This window comes from Typopeltis vanoorti, chromosome 25 (assembly GCF_054136105.1).
Source record: "Typopeltis vanoorti isolate ZY-2024b chromosome 25, IOZ_Tvanoo_1.0, whole genome shotgun sequence".
Lineage (NCBI taxonomy): Eukaryota > Metazoa > Arthropoda > Arachnida > Uropygi > Thelyphonidae > Typopeltis > Typopeltis vanoorti.
The window spans coordinates 24,527,652-24,546,376 of record NC_143573.1 but is presented as its reverse complement, the minus strand read 5'-3'; the positions used below and the strand labels follow the sequence as shown (position 1 = coordinate 24,546,376).

At 35.0% G+C, this 18,725-nt stretch overlaps 1 protein-coding gene across 3 annotated transcripts in view; it reads left to right on the top strand.

Moving 5' to 3' along the window:
- Positions 1-18,725, top strand: part of LOC150092606 (serine/threonine-protein phosphatase 1 regulatory subunit 10-like) — a 447,296-nt gene that overhangs the window by 330,967 nt on the left and 97,604 nt on the right. For all 3 annotated transcript variants that reach the window (XM_090414736.1, XM_090414735.1, XM_090414737.1), the window contains 2 exons: positions 1,673-1,885; positions 12,195-12,343. In XM_090414736.1, coding sequence (XP_090270862.1) covers positions 1,673-1,885; positions 12,195-12,343 — 362 coding nt within the window. The remainder of the gene's footprint in view (positions 1-1,672; positions 1,886-12,194; positions 12,344-18,725) is intronic.

The window sequence follows — 18,725 nt, the reverse complement described above, 5'->3', positions numbered from 1 at the left end:
CATTCTCTAAAAAGATAGAGAAAAAGCATTGTTCACAATTGCCTTATCACCATGTCGTTATCTTCACCACTGTTTATCACTAGCCTGAATTCCCTCATTTGTTCCAAAGGTCTCTTAGCCACCACTTGACTGTACACACAAGCCTTGGAAAATTTAGGCAAATCTTGCTTGGGTTTTCAGGCAGTTCATTTGCATCTGTCTTAGTCTTACTTTCAAGCCACCATTTAATAGGCTGCCTTCAACCCTTTTTGTAGTTGGATTGCCAATTTCTTTGCAGCTCATGTGTCATAGTAGATTAGATAATGTCCTTTCTTCAGATTTATCCATAAATTCCAAAATAACTTGCATTCATGCCCTTCCTCCTGTACATAGTGATCTTCTCTCAGTGATTTCAGATCATATTCATAGTTTTGCTGATAGCATTTCTTCATTTGACAAAATTTAGAAATCTCAAAATTCCAAGCTTGAAAATCTTTATCTTCAGAATCTCCTTACCATTCTGCAGTGGAATGAGGACAACCTTCTGAGCTTTAATATTCCCAAAGCACAGTACTGTCTTATTTCTCACAAGATCTTTCTTCATGTCATCTCCCTTTACTTTTTTGATAATATCGAAACTTGACTTATCATCTCTAGTCTTCCCCAACACAAACATTTTGTTTTCTTTATTTGCTAAACCTGTACAGATACAAATTTCCTGAACTGTGGAAAGCTGTGCAGCTGTTTGAATTGCTAAAACAAAAACTTGATTCTATCCTGAAAAAGGCAAGCCAGTTAATAGATATCCATAATTTCTCCACTTTCTGTTGCACCTGTTAATACAAAATCAGCAGCTGACCATCATTCCTTTACTGCAAACACACTGAACCTGCTCCTCTTTATCTTTTATTCCATCCACCTCTATCATCTGAAACAGCCTTTCTCATGAAGTATTCCCAGGTAACTGCAACTTGCAACTCTTCAAATAAACATCAAACTTCTAACTCATTCCTCATCTGCACCCCTACACATGCCAATGATGTGCCTATAGGTCCTTTGACCTCTCATGTATGGATCAATAATAATAAAAAATAAATAAAAAAACATTCAACCATTTCTCTTAGGTACCCTATTTTGGCCTCATGTTTTTTCTGTATATGTATTAATGTGGGTGCCATTCTGCTCCACTGGCTGTCATTCTTCTAAGCCATTAAAAACATCTAACTCCTGGTCAACTTCCATTGACAGTTCAACTTCTGCCCCCTCCTGAACCAATTCTCCCCTCTTTCATTTAATTTTTCTCTGGAATAGTCTTTCTCCTAAGGAATTCAGCCCTAGTTGTTCAAGAAACATCAGTAAGTTCCTTTTTTCTTAACCAACAGCCTTTGCTCTGCTATAGATATTGCAATCTCGTGTGTGAGATTATAAAAAAAAAGAAAAAAAAAAAGAGTAGGATTTTATTAAATAAATTGAAAGATCTCATGCTGTCTGGATGATTTAACCATAAAGTGATTTTTTAAAGCTGAAATAAGTCACCTTTGCAGGGATAATGATTAAGGTCTATGAATTACTGATGTGAATTATTACATCTGTACACCAATATTATCATGCCCTCTGTCTTAAAATTAGTGATCATTTAGTGCATAGTTTGTTTTGAAAAATTTAGTTAATCTTTAAACTTTTTTCCTTTAAGGTCTTGAGGAAGAAACTCCACTTCCTAAGAATGTTACAAAGAAAGCGGCCATCAGTAAAAGCACCACAGTTGCAGCAGTAAAACATGTCAAGCGAGCAAATATAGCAACAGAGAGATATTCAGAAAAAAAAATAAAGCCTGCCAGTTTGATAACACCTTCAGAAACAACTAATACTAGTGGTGGTATTAAACTGATACCCCCCAAACCACGCCGTAAGCTTGATATAATTTATTTTATAGCTTTTTATTCTGCCATCTTTTTTCAAACTTTGAATTAAAAATTGTAATGAATTTCTGAAGTAATATTGATTGTGTTGTTTTTAATTCAGTATTCATTCCTTAAATTTTCAAATGATAATCATACTGAATTTCTGAAGCAAATTTGATTATTTTTCTTAGGATGTTATGTTAAGTGTAAATTGTAACTTCTCACTCATCCTTTTGTTTGGAAGAGTTCCTTTTAAAGCAAACTGTACATATAGATCTCCAAAGCTTATCAGTTTATCTGACTTCACTTTGATTGACCGACTGTGAAGCAGTGATCGTGGTCTGTAGTAGAAAAGAATAATCTGAACAATTATTCCAGTAATAAATAATACATGAAGAAGAATAAATATTCTTTCTGAAGTAAGTCTATTCATAAAAGATGGAAAGAGAAAAAGATGCTAAAACTTAACTTTTTCCTGTTGGAAAAAGTTCGGTTTTCTCACTTTGGCTGTTGGCTATATATATATATAGCATAACTGTTTAATTTGTAAATTAGCTATGTCTGATTTGTTTAGATAATTTTTAAGAGGAAGAAAATTTAAGCTACATTGTTTGGTATTTAAGGGATGAAGGAGGGAAAAATTAATTAGTTAAGAGCTATCAGACTTTAAAAAAATATTTATTAAAATTAATTCATAAAGTAAAATACATTCTAATGTAGAATATATTAGGCAGCTGAAAAAATAACCAGAAGTCCAATAGAGCCAACTCTAGGCTATAGGGAGGATCTACAACTTCAAATATGATCTTTAACAGAGCCATTGAAGATGCTCTCAAAGTGTGGCTTCATACAGCCATATTGCAAAAGCAGTGGTTATTCCTTGGCATAAACACAACTGATTTGTTTCATCATTTGCAAGGCCTTCACATTTTTTTCGCCATACATTCTGGGTGAATGATACCTTTGCTGTCCCAAAAGAGAAACAGCGTGCACTTTTCTGGGGAATGGAGTTTGGACTTTTTTTTTTTTTTTTTTTTTTGGTCCTTGATATAATTTATTTTATAGCTTTTTATTCTGCCATCTTTTCCTGAACTTTGAATTGAAAATTATAATGAATTTCTAAAGTAATATTGATTGTGTCGTTTTTAATTCAGTATTCATTCCTTGAATGTTGAAAGTTTATTTTTCACTTGGTTAGAGTATAATAAATTTAGTTTAATCCTTTATCCAAGTGTGAGCAAACAAAGTTTGCGCCTGAAAGTATCTTCAGGACTGGGGTAAGGTGGTACAACACCAGGGAAACTCCTTGCAAAGGAGGAGCGAGCTACCAACACTCCTATCTCAGTATCTTCCATAATGCAAAACACATCTCCTTGCAGATATGTCTAATGTTATGCATTAAGGGAAGGGCTACAACCCAGACTAGTTTCAACCTTTATTGAGGTCTCTTCAGTGGGAGCCAGGCCCAAGTGGAGATACCAGGCAGAAGCATTAGCAAGTCATCTCTACCTATAGGAGTTGCCAAATGGTGTGCCACCCTTTTTTAATAAATTACTCTGGATTTAGAGAAAGATGTTGAAAGTTTATTTTTCATTTGGTTAGAGTATAATAAATTTAATTTAATCCTTTATCCAAGTGTGAGCAAACAAAGGTTGCACCTGAAAGTATCTTCAGGACTGGGGTAAGGTGGTACAACACCTAGTATTGTACCACCTTACCCCAGTCCTGAAGATACTTTCAGGCACAAACTTTGTTTGCTCACACTTGGATAAAGGATTAAACTAAATTTATCATTCCTTGAATATTTTGTGAATAATCTCATGAGGTAACTTTTCCTGAAGAACGAACATCCCTTTTGTAATTGTAATATTGGGCAATCTATTACAAATACCCTGTCTTGTCTATTTCATTTAGCTGACCAACTTTTCACTGTAAGTGATCTATTTGCTGATTTTGTTTGATTAACTGCCCAACTTTCTGCTTATGAAAATCAACATATGCAAATACTGATTGCGCACTTTGTGATTGTTCATTAAAATCAACTTTGCCAGCACCGTTTCTTTTTCTTTGTTGTCCAGTGATATACAGATCAGTTACTTCACCATGAAAACACCTTGTAAATTTGAAAATTCATTTTCTGCCTGATGTTTTATAAATGAAGGCAAAATACAAAAAGAGTCATCCATTTTCTGTACAGGGACATGAGAAATATAGCTTTGATCTTACAACATGGTATACTGAACTGCAGTGAACAGATGAAGTTCAGTTATTTGTAATGACTATAGTTTTGTGTAATGAATCTAATAGCATTCATGGCTGTTCCCCCCCCCCCCCCCCAAAGTGTCACTCATGTGCAAATGATCTGTCATGAATGTAGGCAGAAATATAAATCAGCACATTATTATTATTATACGGGCACCTCCATGAAGTCCAAAGACTCATCGTGGGAGATCTATCCGCACAATCTATCATACCTCTCCTTGAATCCATTTACAGACAGTGCACTCACAACTGACTCTGGCAACCCATTCCACTCATTCACCACTCTCCAAGCAAAAAATCTAATCTCATACTACTAACCACACCTTTATTCAATTTCCAGGGATGACTCCCTGTTCTGGTCCCTCTAGCCAAGTGCTGAAACATTTTCCCCTGCATCTATTCTATAAAACCTCTTAAGCAACTTAAATGTTTCTATCATATCCCCTCTTTTTATCCATACTTTTTTTTTGACTAATCCTATCAACTAACTACTGCAATCTACACACCTTCATTCTATCCTCATAGGGAACATTCCACAGGCCACTCAACATCTTGGTCGCTCACCTCTGAATCCTCTCCACCACTTTCTCATCCTCAAGAAACCTAGGGGACCAGACTTTAGCACAGTAATCCAGATGTGGGTGTATTAAAGCCTTATAAAGAGGAATTACAACTTCCTTATCTTTACTTGTTAATGTGTTCTTTAATAGCCAAGTAATCTTCTGGGCTACCTTAGCAATATGTCCTCTAAACTTCATCTCTCTTTCTACCACCACCCCTAAATCTCTAGCTTTATCTATTTCCTGGAGTATAGCGCCATCAGTGTGATACATGGCTTGTATTCTATTTATCCCAAAATGCAAAACTTTACATTTCTTAACATTAAACTGATCATCATAGTTTATTCACGATATGATACAATGTGAAAAGGGAAAAGAGATTTATATTAAAAATTAAAGATTGCAAATTATGGTCTTCCAAGTCTCTCTATCTTGAGCTAACTGGTAGATGTTAGATGGAGTTTTACAGTTCAGTCTATTGATGGTTTCACATATGTATTGCCATAATTGTTGTCATGGTCTTCCTCTACTGCAATCACCATCTTCTGGTTTGTACAGAATGAGGGATTCCAAAAAGGGTAAGACTTCAGGATGTCTGAGTTGATGTCCAAACCATCTGAGTTGCAGTTTTTTGACTATATTGATAAGTGGTTCTTGCTTAGCCAAATTTAGTACAGCCGAGTTAGTGACACAGTGCATCCAAGGATCAGTCTGAGATATGTTGTTCCAAAAGAGTTGATTAGATCTGTAGTTTTTTTTGGTGCTTATTGTCCAGGTTTGAGAACCATGCAAGAAGATGGATCTACTGGTTGCATGGTATAGTCTTAATTTTGTCTTTAATGATATTAATGATGATTTCTAGATGGGGAAGAGTTCGTTATGGAAGACTAGAACCAGCTGTTTACATTTTCTAATATTTTTTTGTATTGCTGATGTATGATCCAAGGTATTGAAAGTCCTTTACTCTTTCTAAGGGTTTATTGTTGATATGAAGTATAAAGTTTTCCTAACCTATTAAGAATACTTTTGGATGTTGATCTGCAGACCAATAAGTTTAGTACCTGTGCCTCTAGTAGACTGAGATGGTTCTGTGCATTTGTTGGTTCTGTATCAGTAAGTACAACATTTCCAGCAAAGCTAAGATCAGTTATTTGCATGGTGTGGGTGGATGTTCTAATGTTAAAACCAAGATTTCTGTGTTGATGATCCAGATGATGTAGTCCAAGCATACCAAGAACAAATAAGTTGCTAATACATTGCCTTGTAGGACTCCTGTTGTTACTGGAAAGGATTCAGATGTTTCTGTTTTAAAGATTACTGTAGCATTGTAGTCTTTATAAGGTGCTGAGATTGCATGTATGATTTTTTGAGGGTAGACCATAGAAGCTGAATATTTTAAACATTGCTTTTCTATTAATGGAGTCAAAGGTTTTTTTGAAGTCTATAAAAGTTAAAATGAGTGGTAAGTTTTTATCATGCCAACCGTCTATGATTCTTCTGATGCAATGTAGCTATTCTACTGTACATCGTTTTTTTAGAAATCCAGCTTGGTTTTTTCTTAAAAGTGGTGTTAAGTAAGGTTCTATTCTATTGAGTATCATCCTATTGTAGATTTTAACTGTGGTTGATAGCAAAGTAATACCTCTATATTTATCCATTCTATTAAGACTGCCCTTTTTGGGTATAGGGACAATAAGGCCTTGTTTCCATTTTTGAGGTATTATTCCAGTATTTAAAGCTTGATTCATCATGGCAAGGAGATTGGAATATGTGTTATACCCAGCATTTTTGAAAGCTTCTGCTCTGATTCCATCAATCCCTGGGGACTTTCCTGCTTTGATGTGATCTGTTGCTATTTTTAGTTCCTTTTCAGTGAAATCTTCAATTTATTGGTAGAACGGTGGTTAGATGCAGGTCCACTAATTGACTTGAGTGTTGGGTATTATTAACATTCAGTAATTCTTGAAAGTAGTTTCTCCATTCTTTCATCAAGTTCGAATATCCTGATAACTGACTACCATTTTTGTCATGTGTGACAATATTTCCACTTCTTTTTATTTTGTGATGGCAGATATGGTTTATCATTTGAAAGGTGTTTCTAGTATCCCCAGTTTTATTATAATTTTGAAGTTCCTTGCAGTATTTATATGATTTTCTTTGTCTCTGATCATTAGTTCACTGAACTTGTTACTTAAAATGTCTACTTTATCTTTATTTATTTCATTCTTGTTTAAGTGGTAGCATTTCCTTGCTTTTTTTCTTTCATCTATATATTTTTCAGTTTCAGGGGTAATCCATTTTTCCATCTTTTTTGTTCGATATTATGTTAATTGTTTCAATGATATCCTTATACTTTTCATTAACTGGATCTTTAAGAATGTTTTCCATATTTGTGATTGTCTGTGAAAATACTAGTCATATGTGACAATATTTCGACTTTTTTGTGATGGCAGATATGGTTTATCATCTGAAAGGTGTTTCTAGTATCCCCAGTAAAGGGTTATCAGAAAAAATCAACAGAATCTTATACCATTACAATCTCAATGCCACCTTTAAACCACCTACAAAACTTAAAAACATATTCAAATCCTCTAAGGATCCTCTCCTCCCATTGGCACATCTTGGAGTGTATTGCATCCACTGCACCTGTAACTTACCGTACATTGGTGAAACAGGATGTACAATCCCTATACGTAAGAAAGAACACATAAGACACATTAAATATAACCATTTTGGTGAAGCAGGCCTCTCAGATCACTCTCTCAACACCTTACACCAAATCGACTGGAAAAATACCTGCTCTCTACACCATACAAAAACCTGGTACGAAAGAAAATTTAAGGAAGCCTGTGAAATTCTGATAAACCACCCAAATATCAACAATAATAGTGGCATGAAAATTCCAAGAATCTGGATGGCACACATTCAGCCTACTTGATATTTAGTATCCAGCATACTTCAGGACTCTAGGCAACCTCCAGCTAGTATTGGAAACCATTCCATACCAACTGTAATAAATTTAGTTTAATCCTTTATCCAAGTGTGAGCAAACAAAGTTTGTGCCTGAAAGTATCTTCAGGACTGGGGTAAGGTGGTACAGCACCAGGCAACTTGTTGCAAAGGTGGAGCAAACTAACATCACTCCTATCTCAGTATCTCCCATAATGCAAAACACATCTCCTTGCGGATATGTATAATGTCATGCATTAAGGGAAGGGCCACTACCCAGACTAGTTACTATCCTTCCCTTAAGGAGATGTGTTTTGCATTATGGGAGATACTGAGACAGGAGTGATGTTAGCTTGCTCCACCTTTGCAATGAGTTGCCTGGTGTTGTACCATCTTACCCCAGTCCTGAAGATACTTTCAGGTGCAAACTTTGTTTGCTCACACTTGGATAAAGGATTAAACTAAATTTATTATAGTCTAACCAAGTGAAAAATAAACTTTCAACATTCATACCAACTGGTTAATTTATATATTGACTTGTTGTTGCTCCCAATGTAATTTTACAACTAATAGACAATATTAATAATAGGACTCTAGCGTTGATGTAGTAGGGTTTTTTTTTTTTTTTTTTCACTAGAGTCAGGCCAATAATTCCGTGATATAAAGGTCGAAAAGTCGAATGTGGATTTTGGTTTATATTAAACTAAAGTTTTACTCAAACATGGTAGTTGTCTCCATAATTTTCTAAAATGAAAATACTAATAGTGGTCGGCAGTAGATGGTGTTGGCGTAGATTATGAAAGTAGCTGCGGTTGGTGAAAGTTTAATGTTGGCACTGATTATTCTGTGGTCAGAGTTTAGTTCAACAGTATTAAACTGATTCCCATTAATTTTTGCCCATACTGACAGCCTATTTAAATCATCCTGCAAGCTCTCCACATTGCCTTAACTATTACTGTACCTAATTTCACATCATCAGCAGACAACTGTATATTTCCTATATCATTTATGTATATATTAAACAGCAATGCTTCCAGCACTGAAAACTTTGTGGCACACTACTAGTCACCTGTTTTCACATCAATTCTGCTCCTCCATATACCACTTTTTGATATCTGTCCAGCAGCCATCCTCTTATCCACTTAACCAGTATCATATCCATCCCCATTTGTTCTAATTTGCATAACAGTGTTTCATGTGGTATTCTGTGAAATGCCTTTGCAAAATCATCATGTAGCCATTTCCTTTATCCAACTCAGCTGTTACTCTATTATACTCTATTATAAAAAGTTAGTAAATTACTACGGTATGACTGACCCTTCAAAAAGCCATGTTGACCCTCATACAGTATCATATTTTTATCTACCCCTTCTTGAATTCTCTTTTTTTAGCAATTTTTCTAGTACTTACCACCACCTCTGAGATACTGATTGGTCTATAATTTGCTACTGTAGTCTTAGAACCTCTCTTATACAAAGGAATTATTTTGCCCTCTTTCCAGTCCCTTGGAACTCTGTCAGAGCTGAGACTTAAACATCCTAGTCAGTGCAAGGGAACTGGCATTTGTGAGAATGTGCAAGGTTCCCTTGCACATTCTCTAGCTTATTTCTCATCTAATAATTTTTTGGGGGAAATATACTTTGGGATTTCCTTTGGCTGGATTCTTCTCATAATCTGATTTTGCCTTCCTTTCTATGCTGGTCACTTTTCTCCTTATATACCCTCCACAGCATCATCTTCTTCTTCTGCAGCTTGTGCTTAATATTACTCATCCATCTAACTCTTGCCTTAGGTATAAAATTTAATATTGCTTCCTCTAGATGACCCTTAACTATATCCCATGCACTTTCAACAAGTGGAGGCAATGTTGTCACCTTGGTTGTGGATAGCTCTTCTGATCCTATGACCAGGTCTAATATCCCCCCCCCCCCAGTCTCTTCCATCCCATTCTTCCTCAAGTAATTATCTCTCAGCAGGTGTATAAATTCTATTTCCTTCCTGCCATGCGATCTTTCTTCCTTCCAATCTATATCTCCATAGTTGAAGTTCCCCATAATAATCACTTGACCTGTACTCGTAGTAATTTGGCAATGCATGTCTTTCAGATCATCTGTGGAACTCCCTGGCCCATAGCAATAACCAGCTATATATTTTGTCTTACTGGCCGTAATCTCACACCAGATTGCTTTAAATGAACAGCCACCCTCCCACCTGTCTCATATTCTTTTTGGTTGCAGTTCATCTGCTATCATCAGCAGTACTCCTCCTGTCATCCTATCTTCTCTATCTTCCCTGAAAATACTAAACCCTTCACACCCAATCCCAATTGCAACTATGTCATCTGCTGTTAGCCAAGTCTCACTAATGCCAAAAACCCCTCCCTCCCTCTTGTTCCTGATACTTTTAGCATTAGTATATAGAAACTGTAGCATCCCTTTAGTCTCCCACTCACCTGTACTTTCTGAATTGACTGCCCTATTCAATATTTTTGCTTGAGACTAGATTCCTCACTTGGTCAATCTCACACTTACTCACTTCTTAGGTGCCTTCACATAAACTCACTTGCTTCCACCCAAATTGCTTAAGCTTTCCTGAATTTGCACTTCTGCATGCTTGGTGAACAAAGCTCTCTCTCTCTCTCTCCAGACAGCTAACATCAAACCCATTCAGATGTAGTCCATCTGCATTGTACAAATCCTTCTTTCCGTCAAACAGAGACCACAGATGCACACATTCTACATCATTACTTTTGCACAATCTACGTATAGCCTCATTGGCTATCGGTGCCCTCCTCAGTTCGCCTCTTAATTGTAAGTCTCCTACCGTCATAGCATGGTAGGAGACTTACAATCTTCACCTTCTTGCTATTCAGTTTTGCCTCATCTAACAACTCCTCTACATCCTCCCTCATATCATATTTCTTGCCTCTCAAATCATTTGCACCAACCAAACGATGCATTTCCTTTGACTTACCTTTTTACACCCGGATGCTGTTGCTAATATCGTGGACTTTTGCACATGGGGAACACAATTTAGTCATACTTTCGTTAAGTACTCCCTCGATCATTGAGTCTCCATACATAATTTTCTCCTTAACTTGTTTTTCTTGTTTGTTCAGTCGGTCTTTATTATTCCTTCACAGCCCTGCTTAACTTTTGCTGCTTCTGCAGTTTTTTAATTTTTCCTTTTGTCCTATGCAGGATAATATTTAAGTGTGCACTAGTTTTTTATTAATATCCATTTCATTCTCCTCTATTTCGACGGCCACATGTTCAACATTAATAACATCATTTCCATTTTATCGTCAGTATTTGTTGTGTTCTCGTCACCTAATAGACACTCACTTTTAAAACACTTGATACATACTCTTTTTTCAAGTTTCAATTTCCTTCCAGATATTTTTTAATTTTCTTGATGAATACATTTCACATACACTGCACTGAATAATATCTTGCAAATTCAAATTGCCAGACAATGTAGCCTTTGCCGTTATTGTTCGGCACGTTGGTGCCATGCCGACAATATCACAATAAAAATATAAATACTAAATACTCTAAAAACATGAAAATCTCCACTAATACGCTATAATACTTTAATTTTCAGGAAAAAACGCAATAAAACAGTTAAAAATCACTAATGTTACATGAGCACTAAATTCACAATCTAACCTCGAACCAATTTTCAATTTAAATATGCTATCCAAATATATCATATGTAGACTTTATCAAATATCATCGTAACTGATGATATTTATGATGATTTAAATAACATCAGTTATTTAAATGGTTTGAAACCAGCAGATCATTTTTCTATATGGCTTTGGTTTCTCTGAAAAACACGTAGTGATTTGTCCTAGCTTGCCCTATGCAGAAGTACTATTGTGTGATACAGTTTGTCTGGTGTCCAGCTTGAAAGTATTAAGTAGATTAATTTACTAGGTAATAAGCACAGATCATCAGGTAGATTTCTAATTTACTTCATCTTGGGAATGATTGCAATATAAAGTTCTGTAATCCTTTAAAAAAAAAATCAAAAACTACCTAATTGCAAACATTGGAAGCATGTACTGTAAGGGAAAGTAAGAGGTTTGGATATTCTACCATGAGCATAGCAGTTAAGCGACAATCCTTCATTAGTGTCTGTGTAAATGAAGTATTGCTGTGCAGCAATACTGTGCACTAATGAGGAATTTCCAAGTCATTGATGCTTTAAAATTACAGTGTTCATTATTGATGAAGTAGTAATGTTGAGGATGTGTATGCAAGCAATTCATTCACGTAGGATTTATTACTTTGTTAACTTGAAGAACAGAAAATTGATTTAGGCAAATTACACTAATAATTCAAGCAGGCATATATTGAAGAAAGCATGATGCCTAACTTGAAAATTGGTGTTGGCTGCAATAAATACTTCATTCAGTAAGTCTGACTTGCATATTACCTATGAGCATTGTAAATCTCTTTAGTAATTGAAAACCCAGTATGATTTCTGATGATTATATGTGAATGTATAATAATGTATAATTAAACTTCTTTACTTTCAGCCCTTCATGTACTTCATGAAAGTGCTAGTTTTATGGATGCACTGGTTGCAGCACCGGCACAACCTATTCGTAGGAAAAAGAAAGCTTCTTCAACAAATAAAGTTCCAACAACTCCTCCATCTCCCACACTAACACCACCAAAGCTTCAGGTTAGGTTTTTCTTGAGTTTTTCTTTTTCATGAACATCAGCTCTGCAGTTCATGCAGTTTGCTGTAGTGAATTTATTTTTAACATATATTGTTTGCAATACAGATTTTAAAACTGCATTCCTGCTTTGAAGATTTGAGACAATTCAGTAGTTCACGAGTGAATTGACTAACAAATAACATTACCAAACTTGTGTTTCAGTACTAAGTTAGAAAATAAAATGTCTTGACATTAACAAAGTCCATGCCCGGTATGGGATTCCATCCTTTTATTTATTTTTTTGAAGAGTAAGCTCATTAACCATTTGCCCAAAGGCCAGTAATTGGAGAGCAGTGTTTTTTTTTTAATTAGTTCTTTATTACTATAGCACCCAGTCCAATGTTACGCATATCTCTGACCACTGGATGGAAGTCATACATTTTAAAGATTAATTTCAGAAAAACTATTTAAATCAGAAATGGTGAAGCATGAAAACAGACATACTGCAAACCTTTATATATGTTATAGCTTAGCTCAGTTAGCTGATTAGGCAAAATGTGACTTCGCATTAATTGCCTTAGTATCCTACAATGCAAAGCACATTACCTCAGGTGTATATAATGCTATTAATTGTTGGAAGTGCCACTACTCAGACCAGTTTCAATCTTCATTGAGATCTTATCAGTGAGAGCTAAACCAAATAGAGTTACTAAGGTTGAAGTAATGCAGAATTTATATAGAGGGTGTTTCAAAAAGAATGTCAAATCAAATCATATCAAACTCTGGGCCTTGGCCCAGAGTTTGATATGACGACACTAGATGCCACTACTAGCAGCTAAATAGCCGTTACGCTTATTTAATGAGCGTAGTGGCTCATTAATAAAAACCACATTTTCATTATTAAATATAATTATTTGAAATCTTGTCATTCTTTTTGAAACACCCTGTATTTCCCATATTCAAATAGTGAAAAGGTGTAACACTTTATTATTAAAATACTTTGGATTAGAGCTAGTTGTTGAATTATTTCACTTGGTTATAAATTAAATTAAAAATACCAGAAATTATATTCTAATTTAATCCTTTATTGAAATGTAAGAGCAAATAAAGTTTGTGTGTGAAGCATCTTCACTACTAGGCTATGTTTATATAGAGGGTAGTGACTTCACATTAATTGCGTTAGTATCCCACAATGCAAAGCATGCTTCTAGATATGTGCAAACATACAAACTTTATTTACTTTTACCTGTTATCTCAACAGCTCACTCTGCACCTCATTTACCTCCTGATCATCAGCAAAATGTTTACCACCATGGGGAGAGGTCAGGGTTGTAGGAGTTCAAGTTCCCACTGAAATTCTTGAATTCTCTTCAGGATTCCTATAGCTGTGCGAGGTCTTGCATTGTCATGCAGGAGTAATACTCCTCTTGTTTAGTAGTCCTGGATGTTTTCTGTGAATTGCATCCTGAAGCTTTAATAAAATTTCACAATATGATGTGGCATTCACATTTTCACCACACTTCTAAAAATGGCCCAGCAGTACTCCTCTCCCTTAGAATCCCAGAAGACCCTGAAATAAGCTTGCTGTATAACCTTGAACTTCTTGCTTGCTGGTGAAGCGAGATATTTGCATTTCACCAACAGGATGCAGGATACATCTCTTTATGAATTTTGTTTGCAAAAAAGTACCTTTGCCCATAAGACATGCACAACAGCACTCTATTCAACAATTGTACATGCCCCAAGCACACTATGCAAGCAAGAAATTGCCACAAGGCATAGTGTTTTCTCTCATCCCACCAGATGGTTAGGCTGGCAACGAGAGAGATCCAGTCACCCTGACATGAATGTGTTGACAAAGGACAGTGGAGTAATGTTTTGCACGTTTCCTTATGAAGGTGTTCTTCAAGGAATTGACTTTCATGAAGGATTTGTATCTTGGAGATAGCATGCCAAGCAAGTCCAGACTGTTCAAGGTCATATAAGACTAATGTTCTTTGTTGATGGATGATAACTTCTTAAAGGATGTACAAGAATGGATAGAATATAAAATGATGATATCAGGAAGGAATTAAAAATCCAAGAAATAAATGATTAAATAAAAGAACACCAAATGAATTGGAGAGAACATATACAAAGAATGGAGGAGGAATGGCTACCAAAAGAAGTAACAAAGTATAAACTGAAGGGAAAAAGAGACATAGGAAGACTTAGAAAGAGAATGAAAATATAGCTTTAGGATGCCAAAAACAGGCTTATATCTTGAAATAAGAAGACTTATGTTCTTCATGACAAATAAAAGCAGATCTTCCAGTTTCCCCATAAAATAAGCCACAAAAGCAAGGAATCTGGTAGGTATCTGGAAAACCAAGAGACAAAAGCTTATCTTTAGGAGATGTGAGAAAGGTGGAGATTTTTCTGACAGGCAAAAGGCAACAGAAATGTTCAATGGTTTTAAAATTTTCACTATGCGTTTGCAACTCCCTTGCACACAAGGGATAGGAATGAGAGTTGTTTCTTCAAGAGTAGAAGAGCAGAGATTCCATAACTGTTAAATGCTTTTCTGATGAAGAAATTGTTAAAACAATTTGATAAGAAGATTGGTTTAATATGTTGATTCTTTTGACCAACCACAAAATCTTCATGACCACTCCTGTGGAATCTTTCCTGGTCAAAGGAACAGGCAATTCAGCTCAGCACTCTTTTAGCATCTGTACTGATATCCCAACAGCTCTGGTACAATATTGCATGCACCACATTGATAGCTTATAACAAAATGGGCACTTGCTAGTTGAACAACATTGTCTATATCTGTCACCTGCATACCATCTGCATTTAATAGTTATTATTCTTTCATATGAATTCTTTCTTTTACTTTTAGCAGAATGATAAAATTATTTTGGGTGGTCTTCGGCTTGCAGAGTCGGTTCTTTTCATACTCAGACTTAGCTTTCTATACAATGGTTGTAACTCTTCTGGTCTGCTCCTTATAATTTTCATAACTGACATCATCTTTACACAGTATTCCTTCCACATCATCTTTTCTTAAGAGTCTCTTGCTTACTATGATTGCACATCCATTTCACTCCTACCTTATTTTTTCTTTGAACTCTAGGAACATTCCAATATTGCATAATTTCAGTATTTTTTAAATGCTGAAATATAACAAGACTATTTGTAGATATCTGGAAGAAGCATATAAGAAGGTGCCACAAGAAAAAGCTCTTCAAATCACTATAGTTATATAGTGTAAATGGGATATTATACAGAAATTTTTTAATAAATAAATTTAATGAAACGTATTAAAATAACTTTCACAGCTTACACATGTAACAAAAATATTATTATTATTAGTCGCCTCCAGGGAGTCCAAAGACTCATTGAGGGAGGGCATCTACTCTACAACTCTGCTTCCACCACTCACAATCCACCAATTGACCGCCACTACACCATCTCCCACCAACCGCCACCACTATTTTTTCCACAGACGATCACAAACGTCCATGCCCACGGCAGGATTCGAACCCACAGCCTCTTAACTGGAGAGCAGACATGCTAACCACTCGGCCAGCCAGGCTATTCAAAAACTCCAATGTATTTCATCCGTTACATAGACACAATCAGGGAGAAAGAGAGAGACTGTTAACTACATTCATAACATGAATTACAATAATGAGTTATAAATCATGCCTATGTTAGCCATATCTGGACAATTCATTGCGGAGAAAATTCATCATGAGAAAATTCTTTGCAAGAAAATTTGAAATCCTATTTGTCATTCCCATATATGGGAAAAAAAAGAAAAGAAATATTTTATTTATTATTTATTATTTCAATTATATTTAGCATTGTGAAATTTTTTTATTACGTATAAAGTTATTGATATAACTTTCTTACTTAGATTACATAGAATATTAGTTGGAATATTAATTTTTACAAAACTGGTATAGGATGGTTAGGGAGAAAGAGCACCATATATAAGAATATTTAGAGATAATAGTTATATCCAACTAATATTTATAGTTAACTATTTACATATTCCTATTAACTATTCTATTAATAGTTAGAACAGTTATTAGGGAGAACAAAATATTTAAGAATAGTTAGGAAGACGGGGCAATTTAGGAATATTTATTCTTCTGTTCACTATTTTCACTACTCTGTTCATTATTTTTTTGTTCTGTGCATTTAGACATCCATCCAGGTGTGATATGTTTTTCATCTGAACTAATTCAGAAGGTGACGTGTTTCAGTTATTGAATACAAGTGTATTTTGAAAATCACTGCACTTTTCCTGCGTAATAACGACATCTTGCACGCTGCTATCATTTGCAGAACCAGTTTAAGATCATAGGTGCAATTTTGAGTAATTATATTAATGAAATTGATAATAAAATTACGTAAATGCTATCATAAATATGTAAATCAGCATAAGTAAATTGCCATCTGCTTCAATAGCAGTCTTTACCTTTTCCTCCAATACTAGTATTTTATGACACTAAGAAATTTAAAATTTTGTCTTTTTTTACTGAAAAAAAAAATATATGTGTGTGTGTGTGTGTGATAATCAGCTTTTACTCGGTTGTTGTAATACATTTTAAAAAATAGATTTAATGACTAAAAACCGAGATAACATAAAGATTTTAATAAGAATAATACGACTAGTTTCGGCTTAGGATTTTTTTCAAATAATCCTAATGATGATCAACAAAGCCACTCCGCTTGCTGGGATAGATCAGAAAATATCTTTCGCTGTGATGATGAGTTTGAGAAGAAAATTGTAGAATCAAGGGAAATCCTGCTGAACCCTGTCCACTTAAACACCAATTTGAGTTATAACATCCCAGATAGTCATGCTGCAGTTATTCAATATTGCCGTTCCCGTGAGCCTGCATGCACACTTGCAATAAACAATGGCACGCCTGTTAGAACAACTTGAAAAAAATACAATGTTTTTTATGTATCAATTATGTGTGGCAATTTTTACCTTTTAATTTCCAGTTTGTTTTGATACTTCAATGTTTATTACTATTCTTGTCCTTCAAGAATACCTGAGGAAGGCTGTTATAAGCCGAAACTAGTCGTATTATTCTTATTAAAATCTTTATAAGTTATCTCGGTTTTTAGTCATTAAATCTGTTTTTTAAAATATATATATATATATATATAGATGGATGCTCCCAAAGTGAAATATGTAATTAATTACTTCTCTTGTGAACCGTTCAAAAGTAAACTGTAATCAGAAATATCATGTTGTTAACAACCGACTCAACTGGCTAACAACCTCAGCTATGCAGACGATATAGTATTAATAGACTCATCTTCAGCCAAGACACAGCAACACTTTGACAAACTATGCCAAGCTACAAAAATATTTGAATTCATGGTTAACTGAAATCAAACTAAAATACTCAAAAATATAGTAAAAGGTTCCATCATTACAGAACAAAACCCACCTATAGAAAAAGTAGGACTTCCAATACTTGGGCTCAAATGTAAATAATACTGTAAATGACATAATATTAAGAAAATATAAAGCTCTCAATCAACACAGGAATCTAAAAAATATATCAAAATCGTCCCTACCTTGCAAACAAAAATATGCTTTACAAAGCAACCTCGGTTGTCTTCTTATATTGGAGAAACATGGAACGTTTCCATTCAAAAAGTAATAAAAACCATTAATAGCTTTAATACAGCCTACTTAAGACTGTTACTATTGGAAGGATCATATTCATAATGCCACTATTTTAGAAGAGAGAAACCAAAAACCCTTGATTGAAACCCAATGTAGATGTCAACTTGATTGGCTTGGACATCAACTGAGGCATCCTCTTTCTCTATAATTTGACATCTTAGTTTTATATGCCCCTCTCAAATGGACAAAGATGGAGAGGAAGACTGACTTAACAATTCTGGTAGTATATTAACTGCCTTATCAGCACAGATTCTCTCTCTCTCTTCACGAGAAACAACTCAACTGGCTCAAAACAGAGATGCATGGAAAGCTACATATAATAATTAACTTTTTCTTATTCTTATTTATTTACAAATTGTAAATAAACCATGATGATTAACAATCAACTAGATAGCGTACCCTCTTCCACCAATGAGCTGTTTATTTGAAACTCGCAGTATGCATGGATGCTTGTAATTGTTATTAGATGAGAGATGAATTTCTTCGTCTGAAAATACTAGAATTGTAGGACAAGGTAAAGACGTATTGCAGCTGGAGATGGCAATTTAGCTTATGCTGATTTTCATTATTATTATTATTAAGACAGACTTCCATGGAGTCAGAGACTCATCGAGGAAGGCCACATACTACACACACCAGCTATCATAATTATTCTTGAATTCATTCACACTGCTTGCACGCACAGCATTCAATGGCAATCCATTCCA